This window comes from Aptenodytes patagonicus, chromosome 1 (assembly GCF_965638725.1).
Source record: "Aptenodytes patagonicus chromosome 1, bAptPat1.pri.cur, whole genome shotgun sequence".
NCBI classification, from domain to species: domain Eukaryota; kingdom Metazoa; phylum Chordata; class Aves; order Sphenisciformes; family Spheniscidae; genus Aptenodytes; species Aptenodytes patagonicus.
In genome coordinates, this window is record NC_134949.1 from 121,634,575 (window position 1) to 121,659,052 (window position 24,478).

At 47.3% G+C, this 24,478-nt stretch overlaps 1 protein-coding gene across 2 annotated transcripts in view; it reads left to right on the forward strand.

Annotated features, from left to right (window-relative positions):
- The first annotated feature begins 5,553 nt into the window (after nucleotides 1–5,553).
- Nucleotides 5,554–24,478, forward strand: part of HUNK (hormonally up-regulated Neu-associated kinase) — a 59,508-nt gene continuing 40,583 nt past the window's right edge. For both annotated transcript variants that reach the window (XM_076352924.1, XM_076352933.1), the window contains exon 1: nucleotides 5,554–5,826. In XM_076352924.1, coding sequence (XP_076209039.1) covers nucleotides 5,554–5,826 — 273 coding nt within the window. The remainder of the gene's footprint in view (nucleotides 5,827–24,478) is intronic.

Genomic DNA, 24,478 nt, shown 5'->3' on the forward strand with positions numbered 1-24,478 from the left:
GTATATTACAAAACTAGACAGCTGTCAAGAAAAAAACCCAAACCGCAAAAACCCCTGTTACTTTAAAGCAGAACGAAATACCCAAGAGAGCATAAGCAATAACAGGATGACTTTTCTTTTTTTTAACCTAAGATATCAGTCCTAAGTCAGGGTTTCTCCTACAACCTGACTGAAGTCAGCAGTTAATTATTGACTTCAAAAGGCCTGGTGATGTGGCAGGTAAATGGTAAATTACCCACTTTTAATTTGACCAGAACAGAATTTACTCATTGCTCTTGTGCAGCATACTTATGAGTTTACTTGCTTCTTCATTTACCATCGTACCTTTGAAAAGAGCTGAGATTTCGTCGTTCCTTGACTCAAGGACCTCGGATCTTTTCAGAAGGACGAGTGAGAGCAATTAATGTGAATCGCATACACAGGTGAGGTGTAAGGAGAATTTGAGCATCCCAGGCGACAGCCCTGTGCTTCCGCAAGAAGTGCTTGGAAAGCTGCCACCACCAGCTGCACCAGAAGAGGCAACAGCACGGTAAGGCGAAGCATTTTGCTGATGGGCTCTCAGGCTCATGAACGTTTCCTTTGCAATGCCACATTCTGCTCCTGCACCAGCGTTTTCCAGTTCTGTCCCCAGCCACATCCTCCTTGGATGTGGTACTGTAGCCTGGGAACTTGGCTGTAGCATTTGACCCCTTGAAGGATTCAGCCCAGGTAGACCTTGGCACTGGGGATTGGGCCCAGGGGCCTCAGTCTTCCTCGTGGCTGCAAAGCTCCCAGTCTGCAAGCGGATAATACATTTTACTACAATATTTTAAAATGCTGAAGATGGCGAAGGACAATACTGTCAGGGTAACTCTGAATTTCTTCACTTTCATGGGTTTAAATCAAGCTCTAAATTATTTTTAGTAGCTTGTTATTACAGCTTTTGCAACCTGAAGACAGACTACTGCCTTTAATTCATTAGTAATTTCAACAGTTAATCAGAAAATGTCATTACCTAGAAAGACTGCAGCTCAAAATAAAGCACATTGGAGTTAAATTTAAATTAAAGCATGGACAGAAATGAATGCAGCCTTTGATCCCCCTTCCATCCAGACTGCACCCTGATGGGCACAGCTGGACAGGATAGAAATCGTGAGAAGGCAGCAGTCTCGCCTGTTTAAAAGGATACTGTCAACTCATTAAGTCCTCAAGTTGAGTCAATTAAAAAAAAATATTCACTGGGTTCTTTCAGAGCTCTCCTAATCTTTGCCGCAATGGCCATTTCTTGCCAGTTTTATTTTTCAAAGAGGTTGATTTTCAGGTGTTTGACTGAAAAACATACCATTAACATCTGTTCAATCATCACAGTGGCCAAAACCATGTTTCTGTTAGCCGAGTGGGAGCTGTGAGCCTAAACAAAGGCACATACCTCTGTCTGTCTGTCTGAAAGCATATTCCTTTGGGCAGGGGAAGGGTCCGGTTCGTTTTGCAGTGTGTGAGGTTCCCCCCTTCCCCAGGTGGCACCAGCAGGGAAACAGGCGACGAAGGCACATGGTCTCAGCTCACCTCTCCTACGCCAGGACTACTGAGGCTGATGCGCATCGCTTTTTGGGCATCCGTAGTTAAAGACGCTGAGGCTGGCGTGAGGTGGCTGAGACGAGCTCTATAGCCAGGGAGCGGAGGATGCACGCCTGTGCATGCTAAGCGTCTCTTGCTGCGTAGCCCATATTGCCATTTAAACGATGAGCTGGTCTCCTGCTGCTGACTAACGTGTTCTTTACCTTACAGCTCTTCCCGCCCAAGGGCACGCTCTCGCTCTTGAAACAGGGCTACGCCTTTCCTCTGCGCTCCATCACTGCGTATAAGGATTAGCCAGAAGCTGCATCCAGGCATGTCTTCCAGCATTTTCTTGGGCAGCCATGTTTCCTATTTCCTTGTTCTGGTTCCCTGCATAGGAGACACTTGGGAATTCTTGCATTGTCTGTCTGAAGCATGTATTTGGTCCATTACAAGGACAGCTATACAGCAAATATAGTTGCAAACCCTCTTAGCATAGTCATATGTTTAAATAATATAGCTTCTCCACAACTGGAAAACAATATATACTTTTTATTCTTCCAATGTAACTGCCTGCAGTACAGCTTTTTCTTTTTTTTCTTTTTCCCATACAACAATATTGTTAAAAACCTCACATATATCACGCTGACCGGAGAAGTCTGTGACGTAGACGCAGGCTTACCACTGAACGATCTTGCCTTGCCACTGTCCTGACCTGTGCAAGGATTGGGTCGCCTTCCCTGCAAACACAGGGTTGCTCCTGGCACCTTCCCACTTCCAGCTTTGATTTAGGAAACATCAATAAAGTCCTCTCCTGGACCGTTCAGATTTGTTGGGAGACAGGTTTATCAATCCCAGTTGATTTAGGAGGGTCAGGAAGGTCTTATAACAGGGATAATTCGTCCGAGCATGACATCGGCACGGCACAGTGTGGTGCAAGGGTACCTGCACTGCCTCACTGTGCACTTCCGCTTATGTTTCCCTGGGGGCCAGGTCAGTAGAGGAGTTGTCTTAAACTTCCTGGCACTTCTACAAAGCCTGGATCGCCTCACCAACACTGTTTTTAGCAGAGCAGCAGCACAAACACGCCGCCGCAGCATTGCACCCTGGGGGAGAGCGGGGGCAGGACCAGTTTTGCTGTTAGGGACGTGTCATGTCAAAGTGCACCCCAGCTACGAGGAGCACAACTTCAGCACAGCAGCCATCAGTTCAAGGCAGCGTGTCACGGTCCTGTGTCCCTATGCCTTCCCACGGAGGACCTAACTGCTCCCGGGATAGTGGTAGGTCAGGGAATGCACAGACTTCTATTTAAGGTGGCTGTGTACTGTAATATTTGTAAATGTATCCAGAGCATGGGATGGGTGTATATTTTAAAACCAAAATATTATTTATTGGCTTTGGAGCTTTCCCTTCTCCAGTTTCTGCCTACTGGGACAGTGCTGGATTTCTGTTTTGTTTGAAATTTCATCTGAAAACATATATTTCTTTCAGCGTGGTGGTGCAGAGCCAGTTCCAGGGTTCTCGGCAATGGAACCGCTCTGTATTTAGCCAGAGGGAATAAATTTTGGAGGGGTCAGTAAAAGTTTCAGGGAGCTGAAGTTGGATGGTGGAAGGTGGCCAGCTGAGCTCCAGAAATTTGTGGTGCGAGTCTGCTTCCCCAGTTCTCCTTCCCCATACTCTGCCTTGCAGTAAGGGCCTTCATCCCACACAGCTATCAGCCACCGCCTCCACGCAGCATGGGCACCTGCTCCCTCCATCTCCTCCTCTTCTCTTCCCAGCAGACTAGACGCTTTCTTACCCCTCCTGAGCTGCAAGGAAAGAGATGGGGTCCGGATAAGGACATCTCTTAAGTGTGGGGGGAGAGCGGCATGACTCCCAACACGGCTGGGCCAAGAGGGCTGACGAGGTGGGTGGAGAGGACTCCTAACCCCAGTTGCACCCCGACCAGCCCCAGCCGTGGGGTCATCAGGAGGTGGCAGGGCTCAGCGCCTCCGGCAGCAACACTTCTTCCAGTGCAGGCAGCCCAGAGCTCCTCGCCACCAGCCTCCCTGGGCAGCTGCCCACCTTTTGCCTAAAGCCAGACCTGGGTATGTTTTAATCTGATTATCAATCGCCTGGGAAGCCTGGACTGACACAGGAGACTACAAATTGTTACCCATTATGATTGGCACGGTGAAATTGCGATGTTGCTCAGCTCTGGCTTAAATTAGGAAGTTTTACCAAAGCAGTGATGTCATGGAAAGGTGGCGTGGAAGGAGCACATGGCTAATCAACACCTGTGCCAGCAAAAATCTGATTAGTGATGCAGTTAGACTACTCCAGCGGAAGGGACCAGAGGGGTACAGTTCTCCCAGTGAAGTGATAGGAGTGTGGTCGAGACAGAAGCAGAGGCTAATGGACAGCAGCGTGGTGTAAAATTGGTTTGACATTTTTAAGGAGTAAAAGAAGAGCTTAAAAAGAGGTGGCAGAGCGTGCACGGGGAGAGTTGTGCTAGCCGGCCCTCTAGTGGGAAAAACAGCTTCACATGGGGCTGGAGTGTGATCGCAGCAAAGCTCTAAGCCGGTTTTTATCAGGTACAACTGCATCTTTACGGGAGGTTTTGCTGACATAGCTCGCATCTGTCAGGGTGCGCACGATTTCTTTTTTCAAAGTATTAGCTAATGCAACTGCGCGGGCAAAACTTGAAAACGTAGATTAAGCTTAAAGATAAATAGGGGTCCTTGGTTACTTTCTTGCCGATACCATGATAAAGATAGGGTTTTAAGTTAAAAATCCTCCATGCCATGAGGCATTTCAATGAATTAACTATTTTATTGGATCGTCCACAGCAGGAGCTGAAGGTTGCTAGCATCACTGACCGTCGGAAACTCAAAGCAGGGTAGCTCAGCCGGCTCTTTCTCACCTCCCGTTCCTGCTCTCCCTCTCCGTCCGCCTCCTGTTTGCCCGTGCAGCCTCTAGCTAGGTGGAAGGGGGCTGGGCAGTGAAAATGGCAATACACCCGTTTCCTCTCCCTCTCCACGGGGTGGGGAAGATCGGCAAGGAAATGACTGTCCCCTGGACGCGGCCTGCGGCGGCTGGGTGCCCGGGTCGCCTCCTCTCTCCCGCTCCACCAAGCTCCGGAGAGCATTTGGGGGATGCAGGCTGCGGGGGGGCGCTCGGCCAGGAACCCCGCGCTGCAAAACAGGAGGAGGCGGCCGCCGGCAGAGGAGAGCAGCGGGCCGGGAGGCATAAGATGGAGAAGCGGGTGGTGAACGAGGCGGGGAGCGGGACCGGAGCCCGCGGGCGCCGCCGGAGCCGCGGGAGCGGCGGGCGGGCGGGCCGGTCACGATCGCGTCGCGGTAGCACGTTTCCCCGACACGGGGGTGAGAAAGACTCAGGCGTGCTCGGGAAGGAAGGTGGGGAAAAGCAGCACAAAAGATATTCCCGGGCAGCAATAAAACAGAGCCACACGCAGACAGATTCACGGCGCTGCCCGGGAGTCGGGGCCCCTGGTTTAATTCCAGAGAGGGATGCGCTGCCACCCCCGGTTTGGGGTGCCGGGCGGGGGGGGGGGGGGGGGGAGGAGGGGCCAGCCGGATTTGAACATACCCAGGCTGCCGGGTTTGGATCGCGTCTGCTCCCGCCGCGTGCGAGCGGATTATGTTACCGCAAATTCAAACTGAGTGAGCCCTCTCCCCCTCCCTCCGCCGGTCCCTCCCTCCGCCGGTCCCCTCCTCCCCGCTCGGCGCGGCAGCCTCACGCCTGCAGCCGCTGCCGGCGCGGGGCAGAGCAGCGGCGGGCGGGAGGGAGGAGGGGAGGGGAGGCGCCGGATCCAATGAGGGGCGGCAGCCCGGGGCACCGCGCCGCCGGCTCGCCCCAGCCCCGGCCCCCCGCCAGCCCCGCTCCGCCTCCCGGCCCCTCCGCCCCAGCCTGGCTGGCGGCGCTCTCCCCCGAGCAACTTTCCTGCCCGCCCGGTGACCGCCCCGCGGGCCGGGGGCAGGCGGCGCGGCAGCGGCGGCGGCAGCGGCAGGGCCGGGCATGCCGGCGGCGGCGGGCGACGGGCTCCTGAGCGAGCCGCCGGCGGTGGCGGGCAGCGGCGGCGGCGGCGGCGGGGAGGCGCGGAAGGCGGCGGCGGGCGCGGAGGGCAGTTTCCTGGCCGCCTGGCTGAGCGCGGCGGCGGCGGCGCCGCGGGAGCGGCTCCGCGACTTCCAGCACACCAAGCGGGTCGGCAACTACCTGATCGGCAGGAAGCTGGGAGAGGGGTCCTTCGCCAAGGTCCGGGAGGGGCTGCATGTGCTCACCGGAGAGAAGGTACCGCGCCCGGGACCGGCGACGCCGGGCACCCCGCGGGTGGCTGCCGGCACCCCGGAGGGGGGAGTGAGGGGTTGGCGGGGTGAGATGGGTGTGCTGGGTCTCTGCCGGCCGGGAGGACGAGCCCCCCCCCCCCCCCTCCCCCCCGAGGAGACCGAGCCGGGGGCGGCGCGGGGCTCCCCCCGGCGCCCGTCTCCCAACTTCCCCGCGGCGCTGCCGCACGCTGCGGGCGTGAAACGGCGCTTCCCCTTCCCATACTGAGATTTCCGTGGCTGTAAATTTGCTTTCCTCTTGAAATACTTCAGTTGCCTTGACCTGTCTTGTCTTTTTTTTTTTTTTCCCCTCCTGTTTGCTTATTTTTTTGGTCAGAAATGTGTTTTTAATGGTGAGACTTGTATTGCTGAGGAGCAGTCACTGTGCGCAGTCTAGTCGCGACGTTTAGCGTGTAGGTACGTACAGGTACTTCTTGCTCATCAAAGCGATGGGAGATGCTGCGTGTGTCTGCAGGAGGGGGTACAGCTCGGCGATTAGAAGTTGTTGATATCACTGCACGGCAAAAGATGCGAGATGCACCCTGGATGTTTTTTTTCCCCAGGGTGCTCGTAAGAAAAGTCCGTGGAGGGTCTCTGCTTTTTGTTTATTATCCAGAACCCTTCAGCGGAGGCTTTTACCCATCAATCAGGATATGTCACAACGTTATAAAGAGTAGTAGGGGCTTGGCTGGGCGGTAAACAGAGCAAGGACAAGCCCGCTAGGGCCCCCCGATGAAGAGTTGTTGGAGCTATCTGACTTCTGCCTCTGTTTTATCAGATCCTTAACAGAGGGCTGCCCAAAGCGGGATGCCTTATTGTTACTGAAAGCTCCTTGGACCAGTGGGGCTAAGTACAGTGTAATTTCGTCCAGCTCTAGCAGCACTGTAAATGTGCTGCTGTTACGACTGCATCTTGGTAGCTTGCGTTCCTGCACTCTTGGATTTTTTTCTTTTCTTTTTTCATTCCAGTAAATTTGTCACGGAGTGAAATTTAATATAGGGCTCTGAATTTCATCATGAGAAAAATGATAAGGTTAGTGATTATTATCATATAGGAATGCAAAAAAAAAAAAAATTTCACTCTCTTCTGTTACCAAGCGTGTGCTTCTCCTTGGTAACAGATACATCCAATGATCCTCTAGTTGATAAAAGGCACATGCACACACACGTCCTTCCCACCTCCACGTTTTTGGATTGCTACATTTATCTCAGTCTGTTAAGAGGGGAAAAAATAAAAAGATTACCACACACCCCTCTGTCTCAGCTCCCAGGCCTGCTGTTTTGGTTTTTTTTTTTTTTGTCCCCTCAATGTCTTGAATAACACACACTGTGACAAAGTGACAAGCAGAAACTCTAGGAGAATCACACTTCCTTCCTGCTGAGCCGCGGTGTCCGTCTTTGTGGACAGGCATGATGATCTCCGAGCTCTGTCTGACCTGATCTTGTACCATGGGATCAAAGGAAGCTCTTGCTGTCGACTTCAGTGGGTGAAAGATCAGTCGCATAGTTTCAAATTGACTAATCAAAGGTCCATCTTCCCAGAAAATCCACCTATTTAATTCCAGGTATTTATGGATAAGCAATTTGAGCTAATGGATAGGAGATAAGAGTAATTAATGATTTGCTTCAGGTGAGGTCCTATCTCAGTGAGGTTCCTCCCTCTAACTGGAGGGGTGAATGCTTTCCGTCCCACGCGTGACCCCACGTGAGAAGAGAGCTGATGGACACTCAGCTCTTCTGGGCATATTCCTCTGCCGAGCTTCTGCGTGGCCTCCAGCCAAAGGCAGCTGAAACATGCCCAAACTGGCTCTGCCTCACAGCTGCTGGCAGCTCTGCCCGGAGCCCACCATGGGCGACTGAGCTCTGCCTGTGATATGAGGAAGAGAAGAAAAACATCTGCTTACCCGGACTCCTTTCTTTCGGAGTGCAAGGCTGTTTCGGAGAGGAGGCTGAGGCTGGCAAGGGTGGGAATGGGATCGGGAGCGAAAGTGCGAGGTGGCATGACCGTGGGGACTGGCAGCAGCAGGTCATGGGAGGAGGTTCTGTGGGAACAGGACATTTTAGATAAGAAATGGTTTATGGCAAAGTACTTCCACAAGAGCATCCTGATACATGAAGGGCCAGATCCATTGATTAAGCTATATTTGTGCCCTCTGAGAAATCTTGGTGAAGAGTGGACCAGGCGCTGGAGAGTTAGGTACGACGGTGCCAGCATCTGAGCCCAGGTGACACCAATGCTCAGCACAGACCTCCTCCTCTAGACACCAGGTGGCCAAAGTCAGGCTGGAGTTAACGGAGCTGTCTGAGACATGGCATCAGTAGCTGCATGTGACAGTTACCTTCTGTCATCTCTCCCTACCCACCTCCATCCCTAAACCTGTCTTGTCTCGGGGGAAAATCCCCCAAGAGTGACACCATGCTCCTCCAGAGGCTGGAAGAGAAGGTCGCTCTGTAAGGGGCTGATGCTGCCCCTCCTTCCATGGAGTGAGCCAGAAATTGGCCATGTATAGTCTTCCAGTCTGCTCACTTGCAGAAGAAAAGTTAATCTGCAGGAGCGTATACTTAATATGCTCGCAAGTGGAGTTCAGTGAAGCAAAATGTGGAAACAAAGCCGTCTCCCGTGGACAGCTCGCTGGATCAGTGTAATTGCAGCATTTTTCTAAGCTGATGTTTTATGAGCCTGTTATTCCAGGATTAGTGCCTGCATGTATTTTGAAAGCAAAAAAAAAAAATTGACATCTGACTTTTGTCTTGTAAAGCCATTGTTGAGCAAGGGCATTGCCTAAATTTCAATAAAATTGCCATAATAGTGTAAAGTAGAGGTCTTACTACTAATGTCTGGTAGCTGTTTTGGCAGAGCCCGGGCCCTTATGGTCACTGAAATATCTAACTTCAGTAAGGGGGGCCCAAACAGGTTTTGATTTGCAGCAGACTTTAGCAACTCCGGAGGAGTTAATGCGCATTATTGTTTCAGAAAATTGTGTGTTTAGAAATGAAATCTGTGGATTAATGAGTCCCCAGCTAGGCTCGGATCCATCGCACTGACACAATGCATTGTACAGAGTCAAGGCAATGTGGAGCGGATGCCAAAAATCTGCCATTACCTCACCCTGAAATTGCTAGAAGCTAGCTAAAGAGGTCTTCAAGAGAGCATGAGATGTTATATACTGTGGGCCAAACGCTAGTTACTTTACCAGCTGCTTCGAGGGCAGTTTGATGGACGGTGCGTTTTGAGTGACCTGTGTGGGACGGGAACCAGCAGCTCCTACGGGCACCTAAGCACAAGAGGGTGAGCTAAGGTGAGATTTTTAAACCTTCCCTATGAACGTCTTTAGCACTGGACTTTAAATCAAATCTTGTACGGTACTTCTCGCGGTTTATGTTGCCATAATGTCAGGCATGTTATTATTTTCCTGGCTTGAAAAATGTTTAGTAGTGCCTGGTGCAATTAAGTGTATTTTAGCTGAGCGCAGGAGAATGTTGAACAGATTATTCTTTCCATTGCTTTTGAGTAAAAATATCGAAGCCTATAATCTGACATTTTTGGGTAAAAGGCTGATTTGTCAGATCAGCTCAGGCAGTCTTTATTGCTAATCCTAAGGAAACATAGTTCCTCTATGAAGAGCAAGCCAATTTAGCTTTAAATTGTGGCTCTGAAACCCCGCTGAGTTAGCTGTATTGTTATTCAGCTAACTTTGGGAGCCTGTGCACAATATACTCTGAGATTGTTTCGAGCCTTCTGCTTGGGGCTCAGAAGGGTCAATCGCTGGGTGACGGGAATTGGGCAAAGGCAGATATCACAAGGTAATGATTTTTTCCATTTTTAGACAGCTGAGATGTTGTTGCCATCACTGCAGTGGGGGTGGTATGAGGCTCTATTAGTAGACCGAATAGATTGTGTTATCTGCTGTGGACCCCGATGAAATGTCCGAATAACTCCTTATAGTGTTGCAGGGTGACAATGTGTTGACAGTATATTGAGCCAAAGTTCTTATAAACAAACTTGAACCGAGATTACATTTAACTACTTTTAGGTATAATCTTTAGCACTACAAAAAAAGAGTCATTGAGGCAAATTGAATCATTTGATTCATACACCAAAAATTTTGTTTATTGTTTTCTTTAGTGCTACTGTTAAGCTCGAAAAAGGTACATTTTTAGTTACAGTTAGTCAAGTGGCTTTCTGCAACAGTGGGAAGCAGCGGCTAAAAATACAGTTTACCAGTTTCTTCTATGAAGGCAAAGCAATTAATATTAAAAGTGGCCTTTTCACAGAAGAGTTCGTGTTCAGAATGCATTTCTGTATTCAAGAGGTAAAAAAAAAAGAAAAAGAAAAGGTGTATTTGGGCACGCTGGAGGTGCTGGGGTGGGAAGGTGGGCAGAGCAGCCTCCCTGCAGAGGGCTGGAAATGCCTCTTTCGCCCCAGCGGGCCCTCCTCGAAGGAGGGAGGTGTTTCCAAAAGGCACCTGCACAGCTGTTGCCCGCTAGTGGCACATTGTGCCGCATGCATTATGCAAAATTATACCCCGGCATAGCGGGCGCATTTCTGTGCGAACTTCGTGCCCTGCCTTCACCTTCTGAAGCACTTTTCGATGAGCACGGGTGAAGCAGTGCAGCTCCCAGCCTTTTCGGTAGGTGTGGAGTGACTTGGGGCTGGGGCTGCCTGCCAGGGAGTCCATGTGAGATGCAGGTCGTGCAGGTTACGTGACTGCTCTACATCAGCCAAGGCAGCCGGCTCCTAAAATGCTTCCTGTGACTAGGCACAGGCTGTCAGTTTAAGCAGCATTTACATAAGTGAGAGTATAGAGAAGTCCATATGCGGTGGTATCGGTCCCTGGCCCTGCACCCCACCTTTCCCATTGCAAGCCCCCTCCCACTGCAGACCCCTCCATCCTCTTGGGTGGGACAGAGGAGGCAGCTCTCATCTCAGCCTGTCAGGACCTCTTACCTGAAGCAAAGGCTGGAGTGATTAATTTCGCACAATTTCTATCTTCCAGCAACCATTTAAGAGAATATAGGCAAGTGGATGCAGAGAAATATAGACAAAAATGGTGCCAGTAGACAACAGCAGATGTTATGGTGCGATGTATAGAATCATAGAATCATTAAGGTTGGAAAAGACCTCTAAGATCATCGAGTCCAACCGTCAACCCAACACCACCGTGCCCACTAAACCATGTCCCTAAGCGCCTCATCTACACGTCTTTTAAATACTTCCAGGGATGGTGACTCAATGTCAAATGTACACTTTCAATGCCACGGTGTTAATTTCACCTTGGGTAAATTCGCTGTTTTCCTGTGTCTTCCACACTAGACTTCAGGGAATTGAGACTTGGTGGCCAAAGGCCTTTGGGTGTGTTGGCAAGTGAGATCTTGCCCCGTTAATGCCCTTGGTAACTGTGCCTCCCCCTGCGACATCGCTGCTCTACATCTGGGAAACCAACACTGGTGGGCGGCTTCCCATTGAGGGCTTCTGCGCCAGGACTTGCCATTGTCAACCTTCTCTGTATCTCAAGATCCATGGTTGCCCAAGTAGTAATACTGGCTTAAAACCTCGGAAATTTGGTGTATGCTCATTATAGTTCTAGGATCTTTATCTTTGTCTGATTTCTGAGTTTTGGGGGCAGTGAGCGTGTATGTGGGGTCACTTTCAAACCATCTTGCCAACCAAATAGGCCAGGAAGTTACTTCATGACAAACAAAAGTTGAGTTTCTAAGGTGGTCACTGGCCTTTCAGTTCAACCCTTTCCTTTTTTCTCCCCCAAATATTGTGAGGTTGTAGGTAAAACTGTGAAACTTGGAATGCCTTCATTGCTTTCAGTGGCTCAGATGGTAAAGCCACAGGATCTTACTTTGAAATTTGATTTGTTATTTTATGTTCTTCCTCCAGTGATACTTGTATATCAGTTTCCTAGATGCATGTGTTCTCTCACTGTAAGTATTTAATTAGTAGTTCTCTTCTTACCTGTTTCTCTACATATTTTAAAATTTTATCTATATCCAAAAAAAAGCTTGTTTTGAAAAGTACTTACTGCAAATCTACAGGGTGGCTTTCTCCCAGGATGCTGTTCACTTTTATTAACAGCTGCCAACTGTTGCACCTGGATGATATGCCACTTCTAATTATATGCACTGAGGGAATAAAATGAGGGTGTTTCTGCAGCCTGAATTTTGACATTTCCTTGCTTCTAAGTGTTTGCTTTCGCAGCTTTGACACTATTCTTTTCACAGGTTTGTGTATGTGTGTGTGTGCAGATGCATAATTTGTATTGAAGCTACTAAACATATGCTTTTGTTAACATACAATACTTCAGAAAATGATTTGAAGGACAGTGTCATGGTTGCAATGGCATCAGTGAGGACTTGGCTGGAAGCAGGACCGGAAGGTTGGTTGCTGCGTCAGCACAGGGTTCCCCGATACGTCTTACAGAGCGTGCACAAATTCGAGCGTAAGGCAGAATAAACGCCAAACTGCTGATGTGCACCTACCGGCTCAGTTTGCTATATGATCACCTGCTAACAGTTTGTTCATCTGGAGAATAACCAGTTGCATCAGGCACTTGTTATAAAGCCACACTCTTCCCTCCAACCCTTTTCTATGTTGCATACCTGGCATAAGTGGGAGTAGGCTTTAACAGGCAAGAGAGCCGGTTCATTAGTGCAGTCTGTCTTCCAGGAAGATTGCTTTAATATTTTTCAGCTGTAGCTTGCAACTTGTTCTGCAGTGAGCTGAATTGATGTACATGTGGCAGTTGCTTATCCTCTTGAGATAATCTGCTTTCAAGTTTACATTCAGCAGTTTTAAGGATGTTGCTAACAGTGTATGTCAGCAATGTGCTGCTTTTCATAGAGACTGTTATAATTCTAGTGGCATATGCAGGATTGAAGGAAGCCGAGTGTTTAGGTTGAATTGACACCAGGTGTAGTTCTTATGCGATGCTCACATCTGGATCCTTGTATTTGTTCTTGCAAGTTTTGTATTTTTAACATATTTAATGATATATAAAGCTGTATGCCTGTTTTTGTAGGCATGTGTTACCTATAAATGGCTTGGTAATTAAAATACATCTTGCTTTCTACATCTTGCAGTTTGCCATATCTCCTTTTACACCAATAAGGTGGAGAATGCTACCGTAGCTTCATGCTTTTCAGCGGACATAACACATCTTTGCCCCTCTGCCCTCGTGAGTTATTTGTTAGCCTGCACTTGGGAAAATGGAGGTTATTAATGAGCAGCACTTACTCTTCACAAGGATATAACCCCAGAAGGAAAGCAGTTGTGAGATGGTGCGACAAACCTTCTGGCAACTGAATTGCAATAGTCTACCTAAAACCTGAGGTGTTGTGTTGTATGAACAACAATATAAAAATGAGCTGAGAGTTTACGTGCTGACTACGGTACTCTTCGAGGTTATGGAGAAGCATCTAAAACTGTCCAAAGCCAATGATTAGGTAGATACCAGCCAGAAAAAGAATTAGGTGGATTGCTGTGTTGGTGCTCACCTAGCAGCATGGGATACAACCGAACCAAAGCAAACCAGTACTGCCTAGATTCAGACCATCTCGAGTACTCTGCTGCTTGCCATGTAACCGCACTTTGCATTACTTCAACTCCAGATTGGCTTAGCTGTTATTTTCAGATAAGCTGAAGAGCAAAAACCCCAAACTTCTCGATTCTGTGGCTCTGTAAAACTTCTGCTGCTATGCTTCCCCGAGGGGTTGTCTGTTGGCTGATCTCCTCGGGGGTATGAACTTAGTGGTGCCAGTGTTTTTGGTGGGCTGGTGGAGGTTGTGCTGATGAAGAGAAACGGGTAGGTTTTTCCAGTAAGCTTTAATGGAGTAAGAGAGAAGCCACCATCACAAGCATGGCTCTGGGGCCCATGCTAGGGCAGAGGTACCTGTTTCTAAGCTGATCAGGTGAATCCCTGCAAAACCTGTGTGTTGATCTGCGTTTAGGATCGGTGCTTACAGGGAGCAGGATCAAACCTCATCTTCACAGAAAGAGTGGGAGGAGTTACCGTGGCCCCCCAAGGAGACCACCTGCAAAAAATGAACAGAAAGCTGGTGCTGCCCTGACCAAAGTTTCCTTTTCTGTCAATGGTTTGCTCCGCTATTGCACTGCTGAGCTCTAGGTGCAGCACCTTTAACGCTAGGCCCAGCAGGGCTCTTCTCATTTGCAGTGCGAGATCAGCACTACTAGTGCTATGAGAAAAATCACTGCAACAAAGAGAACTAAAAAAAGATAAGTTATATATAATGAAGTTCCTTTGCTCTCTGCCTGTTGTGGAAGATTGTCATGGAAACATTTTTTTCAGAGAATAAGTTTATTTTCTGTGAATAATGTCCACAGAGCTAAGGGAGAGAACATATTATTTATATATAAAAACTTATTGGAGACACCCTTCTCTTGGCTGCCAACAGTTGTAAATGTTTTATTGGCTGTGTTTTAAATCGCTACAAAGGAGGGTATTACTTGGGCCTCAAAAGCAGTGGCTCTTGGGTTTTTGTTGGTTTTGCTTTTCCTCCTTAAAGCCATAAAGCTATATTGGTATTAAAGTGCTTTAAATCAGGGATACTTAGTCTTCCATAAGTCCAGTTATGCATTTGATCACTAAAATGTGAAATGGGGACTATTTAATATGAAACACATTATGAGTCCACGATCAGGAAAATGGGAAGCGGCATGAGCCACCAGGTTTCTCCTGTAGGGATCGGTGTTGGAGGAATGTCATTTGGTATTGCTCCTCTGCTTTTGCTTCCCCACACGTAACCTGAGATCTTCATCCATCTCACTGTGTCAGAAGAAGTTTTCAGCATTAGGAAGGCAAGTTACGGTTTATCAGAAACAGCTGCATGGGATACGGTTCGCTTGCGACCGAGGCAAGCGCCTTGCCGTGCCTCAGCTCTGGCGGCTGCTTCTTGTCCTGACAGCCCATTAGGGACATGTCTGGGTGGAGAGGACCTCTGTTTTCCAGCAGTTGTCACGCTGGCCTCCTCCATGAGGGGTTGTGAGTAGACATCAACTTCCGTCGATGTGAGATAAGGACCTTGCTGGTCTGAATGGGTTTTCCATCTGCCGCAGTGACTGCACGTCAGGCTCCCCGTGCGCTTGTGTGACAGGCCCTGAAAAATGTCTTTCCCGTTAGCTGGTCATACCTTGAGCTCAAAGAGTTTTCACATTAAGTGCTGGGTGGTGTTTCAGCATGTCAGTCTTACCTTATGAACGGGGGTCAAAAAGCCCTTTTCTGAAAAATAGCTAATATTTGGAAAATGATACTTGAGGAATATTTTACCTGTCAATAGCATGGCAAACCCAGCTGTCCCAGGCATTCAGAGACACACTTTCTCCTTGCAGGGGGTGTCTCCGGCCCGGAGGCTGATTTTGACAAGCTCGTAAGGATTTCTTTTGGAACCTCTTTAGTGCATCCTCATTTATCTCTGTGTCTGGCTTTCTGCCGCCACTACTTCCATCAGTCTCTGCGTAATCTCTCTTGACTTGTGTAGATATCTTTAGAGGCCAGGGAGGTAAAAATGTGCTCCTCTCCCTCGGGGGATGCAGTTATGGCTACCCCATTAATTAGTTGAGCAGGAGGGCGGTGAAAGGTCACTGGAATTGGTTTCTTTCTGCCAGAGGTGAGATAGATCCCCTCCATGACCCACTCAAGACAAGCCATACGTTCCTTCCCATGGATGAGGCTGTGCTGTAGCCACGCAGGTTCTTGCTTCCCAGGCTCCCGGGCTGTGCTCTGACCCTGTGGCATCCATGCGTTGTACAAATTCTGCTGCTTTGGACATATAGCACCAAGGAAAAATGTAATTTGTGGGGGTTTCTGTTCAGAGCAGCTGGGCAGGGGCAGGATTATGGCATCCTCCTTGCCTCAAAACCATCTCCTGCTGGTCCTTGTGCTCTGAAGGTTTGGCCATTTCAGGTGGCAGAGGTGCTAGCAGATAAGAATACGTCTTTCTTTCAGTTGATGGGAAAGGGAGTGCAGCAGAAGATGAGATGGAAGGGGGCAGCTGGCTTTATGGAAACAGCGGTGCAGAAGCATGTCCAGGAGAGGATAACAATAGTTGCCCATGAAGTATGGCATGAAGTTACCCATAAATATGACGTGAAGTAAAAAGCACATTGAAGAGAAATATGGCCGAGAACGGCTCTCCTCCAGTGAAGCTGACCTGCTCTGTGGAAACGGACCACATCAGACAAGGCGTTAGTCGTGTGTTATATCGGCAATTACCTCTGCTCTGTTTCCTTCCTTCCTGACTGAAGTAAGAGGAAAAGGGAGGAGGTGCTGCAGAAATACAGGGGATGCCATACCGTGTGGAAGGGCACTAAGGTAGAGCATGAGGAAGCCCTGAGGAGTCCATGCGCACAGCCTTGCAATATTTACAGTCTTAAAACTTTCATGTGGTCTGCCCTTGCTCTTAGCATAGGAGGAGCAACCCTGTAGTATGTCCTTACAAACAGCAGTGCCTCGACACATCAAAACTCTGTCTCCCTGTGGAAACACTAATTTGACTGTGCCGATACAGTCAGCAGCAGAGCCGTGGGTGAGTTGGGCTGTCTGCAGCAGCATCAATATTTGCATGACTCCTCGTGACACTTCATGTCTTCTGCGCTGGGGAGCTCCAGCAGGTATGTCAGAGAGAGCTTGCAAAATTTACATCCCTTGATGTGACTGCTGACGGCTCCCGGAGCATCTAGCCTAGGTCAACTCCCATCCTTCTGTGTCATGCGTTGTCCCCCGCTGCTCTCTGCAGGGACCAGAGACTCTTTGCATATGTACAGGCACTGAAGCCCAAAGGGATCACAGCAATCTTACAGCCTGACTTCCTATGGAAGACGAGCCCCGGTATTCTCTTCAGGAGTATTTGTATCAATGTTTTGTTGAGCTATTGCATACTTTTAAGAGGAGGGGGGGGAATTCAAGATCTACATTCATCTCTGTAAGATAAGATGTTTCTATCATTACTTCACTGCACCTAAAAAAACATGGATCATGTTTATAGCCTGAGTTTGCCCAACTTACCTTTTGAGAAGTTAATTTTTATTTTATTAAAGAGCTTTCTGTTACCAGAAATCTTTTCCTCGTGTAGGTACTTGCAGAAAATCATCAAGTCAGTGCTTAACATTCTCCTAATTAAATATTTTGAGCTTCAGTCAGTTACTACGACAAACAGTTCTTGGACCTCAGACTGTTCTGAAACTCTTTTCAGAACTCTTTCCAAATTTTTAACATCATTTTTTAATTACTGGCACCAGAACTGGATACAGTAATCAAATAATACTCCCCAGTACCTTGGACAGGTGTAATTAATACCTTTTCTTATTTCAACAAATACATCCTGCTTATGCTTTTAGGGATTATGTTTAAGTTGACTGTGGCATCAAGAGGGCTTATGTTCATGTGCTTATCTGAAGTACTACTGAATCCTTTTCTGCATTGCTGGATACTGTTGTCTTTGGGTTGTAGGTAATGGTAAGATTTTCTTTTTATCCCCTGGCGATTTGATTCTTTCTGTTCAAGTGACCTTGAATCTGAAGTGTACGAGTGAGCATACTCGGAACTAGCTTCTTATTTAGAAGACTTTATATTTCTTCGGGGGCTGAGTTCAAGCTTTTTTGACTGTGTCTAGTCTGCCAACAGAGAGAGTGGCCTCCTGCCTACTGAGACATTCATCCTGTACTCGTCTCTACAGCAGCTGATTTTATATATCACTAAGCTCAAAACTCTTGGCTTACGCTGTCAGAGACTCAGAAGAAAAGAGAATACTTTAACAGAAGTGACTTCTCTTTATCTTTTTTGATTGATGATTCTACTAATGTCGGAACAAATACAAAAGAAAAACTATATTCAGCTGTCCTACAAAGAGCAGATACAAAAACTATCAAAGACCGAACATCGCCACTCAAGTGTGAACCAAAGAGATGATACTGCTTGTTTAACGTAAAACCTCAATGCATCTCTAATTGTATAGCTACTGAGCAGTCTTTTCACAGTGCATATATGTGCACGTGCATGCACATGTTTAACTCAACCTCTGTCCCCCCTATTCCATTCGTAGCAAGCCCACAAGGCAAATATAAAAGGTATCAGATAGCCATCACTGAATGGTTGTCCTTTTCTATCCTTGATAAATAGGACAGGCCTTATTCTTGTGGAAGAGTCTGCCTTTACACATTGCTGTGGATTTGGACGATTTCTGGCTTCCTTGGAGTGAATGGCTAAGCTGTAAGCAGAATGGTTAGCAAGTGGTTACCTTCTTGTGATACTTTCAGAAATGCTCTGTGGTTTTCTTTGAAAGCAACTCTTGAAAGGTGAATAGGATGCTAACATTTGTTAGGGAACTGGGAAGCCAAGCAGGATAGTCAAAGGGAGTCCCACCAAAAATGCCACCCTGGGAGCCTCTTCAGACAGTTTCTCTGAATTGGGTGGTATGGGCTGCAAGGTAATTTGGCAAATGCCTAACATCAAGCATGTTACCTTTTTTACAGTTTCATTGTGTTTAGTCCCATGGTGAAAGTTAAGTTTGTGTTTCTGTGATGGTGTCTAGACTCATCCGTGTCTGACAGCCCTAACGGAAGAGCTGTGATTTTTCTCTGTCCTGAGAGGGACATGTGTGGTCCTTTCTGAAGGTGTACAGTTTATTGATTTGTGGTATGCATTGGCTTTGGATGATCCTTTTCTTTAATGCTTTATTTCTTAAGATATTGGAACTTGCTATGTAAAAAAAATATTCCTTTGCTGTACTGTAAAATTTGCTAAGCTGTAACAGCTAAAGGGAAGAATAAATGCTATCCAGTGAATGAAGTTGGCATTTTCTAATCCTTGGATTCAGTTGTGAAAAGCTGGTTGGTTGCCCAAACTGAGATACCTTTGAAGGGATTGCTTTCAGGACTGTGCTGACAACTGTGCAGGCTTCAAAGTTAGGTCTGTTTAATATGATTTGAATTGGCCACCCAAAATCACCAGCTGGTTTTGAAAACTAAGCTCAGATTTTTGTGGTGAGAACACTGGTAAATACAAAGCAAGCTACAAGTGATGCCAGACAGCTATCACTAAAAGGAAGGAAGAAAATAAAATTAATTCATTGCATGAGTCTTCTCGGGCACTTCAAAAAAGAGCTGGAGATGGGCTTGCACTAACGATGGCTGTAAAATATCTACATGGTCTGGTTCTTCGTCTCATTCTCCTGGCTAAGCTTAAACCAGACAGTAAAGGTTTGTCAGTTTAGGTGCAGGAGTCCAAGTTTCAGGCCTTCCCATTGACTGTCCTCCCAGCTGCACGCTGTAGCCTGCAGCTCTGAACTTCATCTGAACGGTCAGGGTGCACCAGGCCTCCCGTGGCCCAGGACGGTGTTGAGAGTCAGCACTGCTGCCTGGCTTGGCACCATCTCCAGCAGGTCTGCCAGAAGTAGACTCTGGCAAAAAAAGAGGAGGGGAGGAAAAAAAAAAAAAAGAAGGAAAAAAAAAAGGCAGAGGGTTGTCCCTCCAGTATTTGAATAGTCCTTCCAATAGTTGAAGTTGCTTCTCTTGTGCTATGTTGGTCTTCTGGCCAAATCCCACAGTGCTTGCTGGATTCTTATTCAAACCAGTTTCCTCTCAATTCAGCGGGAGCTCCCTTTGGCAGAGGTCTGCAGGAACTGCCTTCCTCTTGTTTAAAGTTAGGAGTGAATTTGCAGAAGGAAACAATTCAAGTGGTTGGGTAAGTGGGGAAAACTCTTAAAAAGTCCTCAAAATGTCGTACCCTGATTTTGCAAGGTCATGTGCAATCTTCTGTTCTCTGTAAAGTTAAACATGTTATAACATTGTTTGCCAGGCTGGGGCCATTACTATGAAACTGTTCTAGATGTTACTGCAAGTATCTGACGTGAGTATTGTTCAAGACCTCTTGACTTTGACTCGGCAAACAGGCCATTGAGAAAACCAGTTTTCTGGCAAACAGGAAGGCTTGCTGCCGTTGAGGTGCATCCTTCTGCCAAGAGGCAGCCTGTGCAAAGACATCCAATCTGGCAAGCAAGAAACCCGAGGCTGAACTCAGACTTGGGTTCCCCGAGTGCTAACGTATCGTGTGACTGAAGTCACTGCTGGTCATATGGTTGTTACTTGTTTTTTATTTAGGTGGAATCATAATGTGTCTTAACTGGTCGAAGCTTGAGATTCACCAGGGAAAGCTAGGTAGAGGGATAGATGTTTTTACTGTAAAACCATGGCTTGAACAAAGCTCTTTGCAGCTTGGAGAGGTGGGGAGCAACCAACCAAAAAAACCAGAAACCTGATTGCCTTCCATCAATTTTGTATGTAGTTGAAAATAGGTTCTACAGCAGGCTTGGATCCACCCTCCCCTCAGTATTATTACGGTTTTGTGTTCAGCTTCATCCTGGTATCCAACATTTGGTTTCCCATCAGCAGTACGCTGCAGGCATACCATCCCTTGAATTTCTTATTGAAGCACAACAGAAGCTGAAAACCACAAGTTTTCAAAGCAGGTTACCAGCACTGAGGAGTATTTATGGAGGGTTGGTCTGAAGGAAAAAAAGAAGTCTCAGTAAGACTGAGCCGCACTCTGACAAAATGACACTGCTGCAGAGCAGTCAGGCAATGATCTGAGTAGACCTTTGCATGTCTGCTGGGTAAGCAAACATCTTTCCTTCACTAACAAAAGCACTACTTCTTGACCTGTGATTTTTCCAAGTGTCACTGTCGGGTTTATAAATAGCTGGCAGAAGGGGAGGGGGAGAAGATGACTTTGACTTCTGCCCGGTGAGCACCTGGAGGTTCCCCCTGCCTGGCGCAGCAGACCCGTCACTGGCTCCATGGGCTCGGCATGCTGTCGGGGCGCCCAACGCGAAATGTGCCTCTTGCATGGACATATGGACACTATGCTGCAGCATGCTTAGGATGTGTGTGAGCGACCTTCTATGCTTTGTTGCAATCTCATATGTCGAGGCATGACTGTTTACAAAGAGAATGCAAAATGTGTTTTCTCTGGATGCAGCAATGATCTAGCAACCAAAGCCCTGGCTCCCAGATTTCTCCAGGCAACGTTTGGTCCTTTAAACGATCTCTTCTTGCTTTTTCTCAGGGCCTTGCTGTGATTGTTTTTGTGCAGTTTGGTGCCAGTCAGCTCCACGCCCCCCCGCCTCTCTCTTGCAGATTCACAAACCCACCTAAAACACTAGCTGGCAAAAATCCCCCGCCCATGTGTGTCAAACGTGTGCCTTTGTTTGGGTGATGACACGTGCCTGTATTTGCTGATGGTGTTTTAGCTGCTTGGTTCTGTAAGCAATGTCACCATCTCCTCCAACAATCTGTGGAGAAGAGTAGTGCTTGCACTTCCCCCTCACCTCCGCTCCAGTACGCTTTAGCCCAACCTGAACTATTTTAGTGCGACGATCGAGAGAAGCAGCAATTGCTCATATGATGTGTCACACCATAAACTTCAGGAAAGTAATTCATTCCAACAGTGTAATTCTAAGACTCAAGAACCAAAAATATGGCCTATTACTCATCTTTGTACCTCATAACACAGAATAACCTAAACCATTTATTTATTTACACCGTAAAGGTTTAGCCAAATCAAAGTGTTGAATGTCAAGAGCCACTGTTGCTACATATTCAGAGTAATTACTTGCTTTATAATTTATTTTTTATTTCTGTGCCAATATTGGCCAAGAATTTGAGTCAAGAGATAGGCGTGATGCAGATGATGCAGAGACAAAGAGCCCCTACTTGAAACTTGGGAGAGCAAAACTGAATAATTGGCATGTCTTGAGTAGGTTATGAAAGCTCGAATGTGTTTATTTTATGGTTATCTAACACCTGCAGTATTTTCTCTACTGAATGCTTTTTCCTTCTGCATGATTGAAAGTTTCAGGTGTATGCACACACATATACACCATACAGGGGGCTGTGTATATTAAATGCATCGGGGCACATTCGGTCTTCGTTTACCATCTAACTCTGGATGAACTCAAAATAGGGGATATTTAGCTAAGTCAACCCTGGAGTAACTGAGTGCAGAGTTTGATCCCTAGATGCTTCAGAATAAATTGTAAATTGGGGGAAAATCCAAGAAACCCGAACAAGTGAAAAAATCCCACCAGAGCTCTGCCTGACGGTGCTGGCCCCTTTGCACAACCCTTGTACCATGGGATGCATTTCACTGAGGAAAGCAAAGTGATCCTACGAGAAAGCAAAAGCAAAAAAGAGCAGTGCAAGGGAAAGGGCATTGACTAGGGGGACAGAAGAATAAGTGAAAGGAGTAGTGAGGAAGAAGACCTGGGAGGAACTGAGAGGAACAGGAACAAAAGCTCGAAGCTATTATGGAGGGTATCCATATGAAAGTTGATAGGCTGCCTGTGTGTTTGGGTCAGCTACAATTTTTTTCTTTAGCTGTATAGAGGTTTCGTTAAAGACCCTGGCTTTTGAATAGAGATGGCGAGGGGGGCATCTGTGACGTTTCCAGGGTGCCCTGTGCTGCAGCACGGACCTATGCAAGGAGGCAAGGTCCCATGCACGTCTGTCCCAGGAGCAAGCAGTATCACACTGAAGCTAGTTTCCTGCCTGGTGTGGGAGATGCAAGTCTCCCGTAGCCTTAACTGGTGTTTTACTCCTCTCTTTCCCCTATGTAAAGCTGTTGCCAAAACAAAACTGTTGTTTCCTCCTTTGTCAGCTCTGTCAGCTGTGCTGGTGGATCTCTCGGACCCGATGCAAGGGGCGTTGAAGGGAGAAAGGTAGCTCAGAGTCAAGGTTGGGTCTGACAGCGGCTTTGCTTGTCTGCTGGAATAGGTAGGGTGCCTGACCAAGTATCTGTCAAAACCGAGGACAAAATTTGTCCTTAAAGCACAGAAAGTTAATTCTTTGTGATAGTGAAAAAGTCATCAAGTAGTCACATAGTTGGCTCTGTCTCCTGGGCTTAGGTGGTTGCCCCTGCTCCCCACAGCCGTGCTCAGCCTGGGCAGCAGACGTGCCTGCATTTATTTTGGTCAATGAATTGGAGATGGCTTACCAATATGGATAACAGATTACTGTTCCACTCCATGTTTTGCATCCTGCAGCTGTGGAAGATATCAGCTTTTTTTTTTTTTAACTTTTGCAGAGATCCTATTGTGTTGCCAGCAAACAAACTGGCATCTCATGTTTCTGTAACCCCTGAATTTGTTTGTCCTCACCAGAATAACTTCTGTGGTTTGCTGTCTAAATAATCCATGCAAGCCTCTGTGTTCTCGGTCCTATCTCATTAGATGGAAGAATGAACTAATTTAAGACTGTTTCCTTGGTGAATCACCTGAGGCTTTCAAAAATTGTGAAGTTAAGCTGTGATTTCCTGTTGTTTTATCTTACGACTAAATGATCTTTCTTTAATGTGACTAGTCAGAAATGTAGCTTCCAGGCGTTTGTGGTCCTGATGCTGCTCTGGGCTTTACCCAGGCAGCTGTCTCGTGCGTGGTGTTCAGCCTTACCTCTTTATCAAGGGTATTTCATCAGAATGATCTTTTAGCAGCAGAAATATATCCAGCTAATAACATGGTCAGCGATCCTGACTTCTGGCTCTTACAACAGACCATGAAGCCCCGACTCCTGTAGTTTTATTCTTCAGTTCCTCCGCTGATAAAACTTGACTTTGATTCAAGGCATTCATGTCAAAGGGTCTGGATCTATTTTTGTTGTCGTATTTCCAGACCATACTTTTTGTGGCTTTTGTTCTCTAAAGGAAAACCAAAATGTTTGCTAATTTAACCTTTCCTTTGCTCGCAGAAAAAAATAAAGGTAAAGCTAGTCAAATTGGGAGCTGTCATGTGCTTGATGTGTGCTTGGCACTTTCTCAAGCTAGGAAGGTGGCCAGGTATGCTTTGAATAAGTTTGTCTCCCTGTTGCCAAAGCCCACCAGCCCGCAGTGCTGTGGATTGTAATGATGTTGTTGGCCGTAGTTGAAAGTGAGTTTGCTGTGAGTAGTTAGCTTGTCGGCCGTGAGGAAGGATGTTATATGAGCTGGAGATGGAGCCTCTTGGGCTTGTGCTGTTGTCTTGGTGTTAAGGCTAGGGTAAATAAAACTCTGAGGTTTTCCCCACATTTGTTATTCCTTCTCGTTGTAGGAGTAAGGTAATGCGAGAGATCCTCCAAGGCCAAATCAAGGCAGACAGCAAAGATGTGGGTGCAGCATCCTTGTGCCTCCATCTGGGGGGCAGAGGGATCGTGGCATTTTCTGTGCGTTTTGTTGGACCTGTACCCATGCAAACAAGACTCTTCCACGTCATGTAAAATTCAGTGTCATGCAGGAATACCAAGCACCGTGTTCCCCCCCCCCCCCCATCCTGACAAACAAGCAGCTGTCACTTGGGTAATGATGGGCGAGCTGCGGGGTCTGGGTGCGTGGGATGAAGGACTTCTTTTGTTGCAGAGCTCTGAGGAAAGGACGAGCTGGGAGAAGGATTTCGCGGTGCCTTTTGTTGCTCAGCTGGCACAAGCTGTTAAATCTTTGTCTGGCGCAGATGACCTGGACGTCTGCAGCACCCAGTCTAAATAAGAAACCTCAATAAATAAATAAGTGTCTGTAAATTTGAGGCAGAAAAAGGCAGATACTTTCATTGCGACTATTTAGTGAATCCATTAAAACA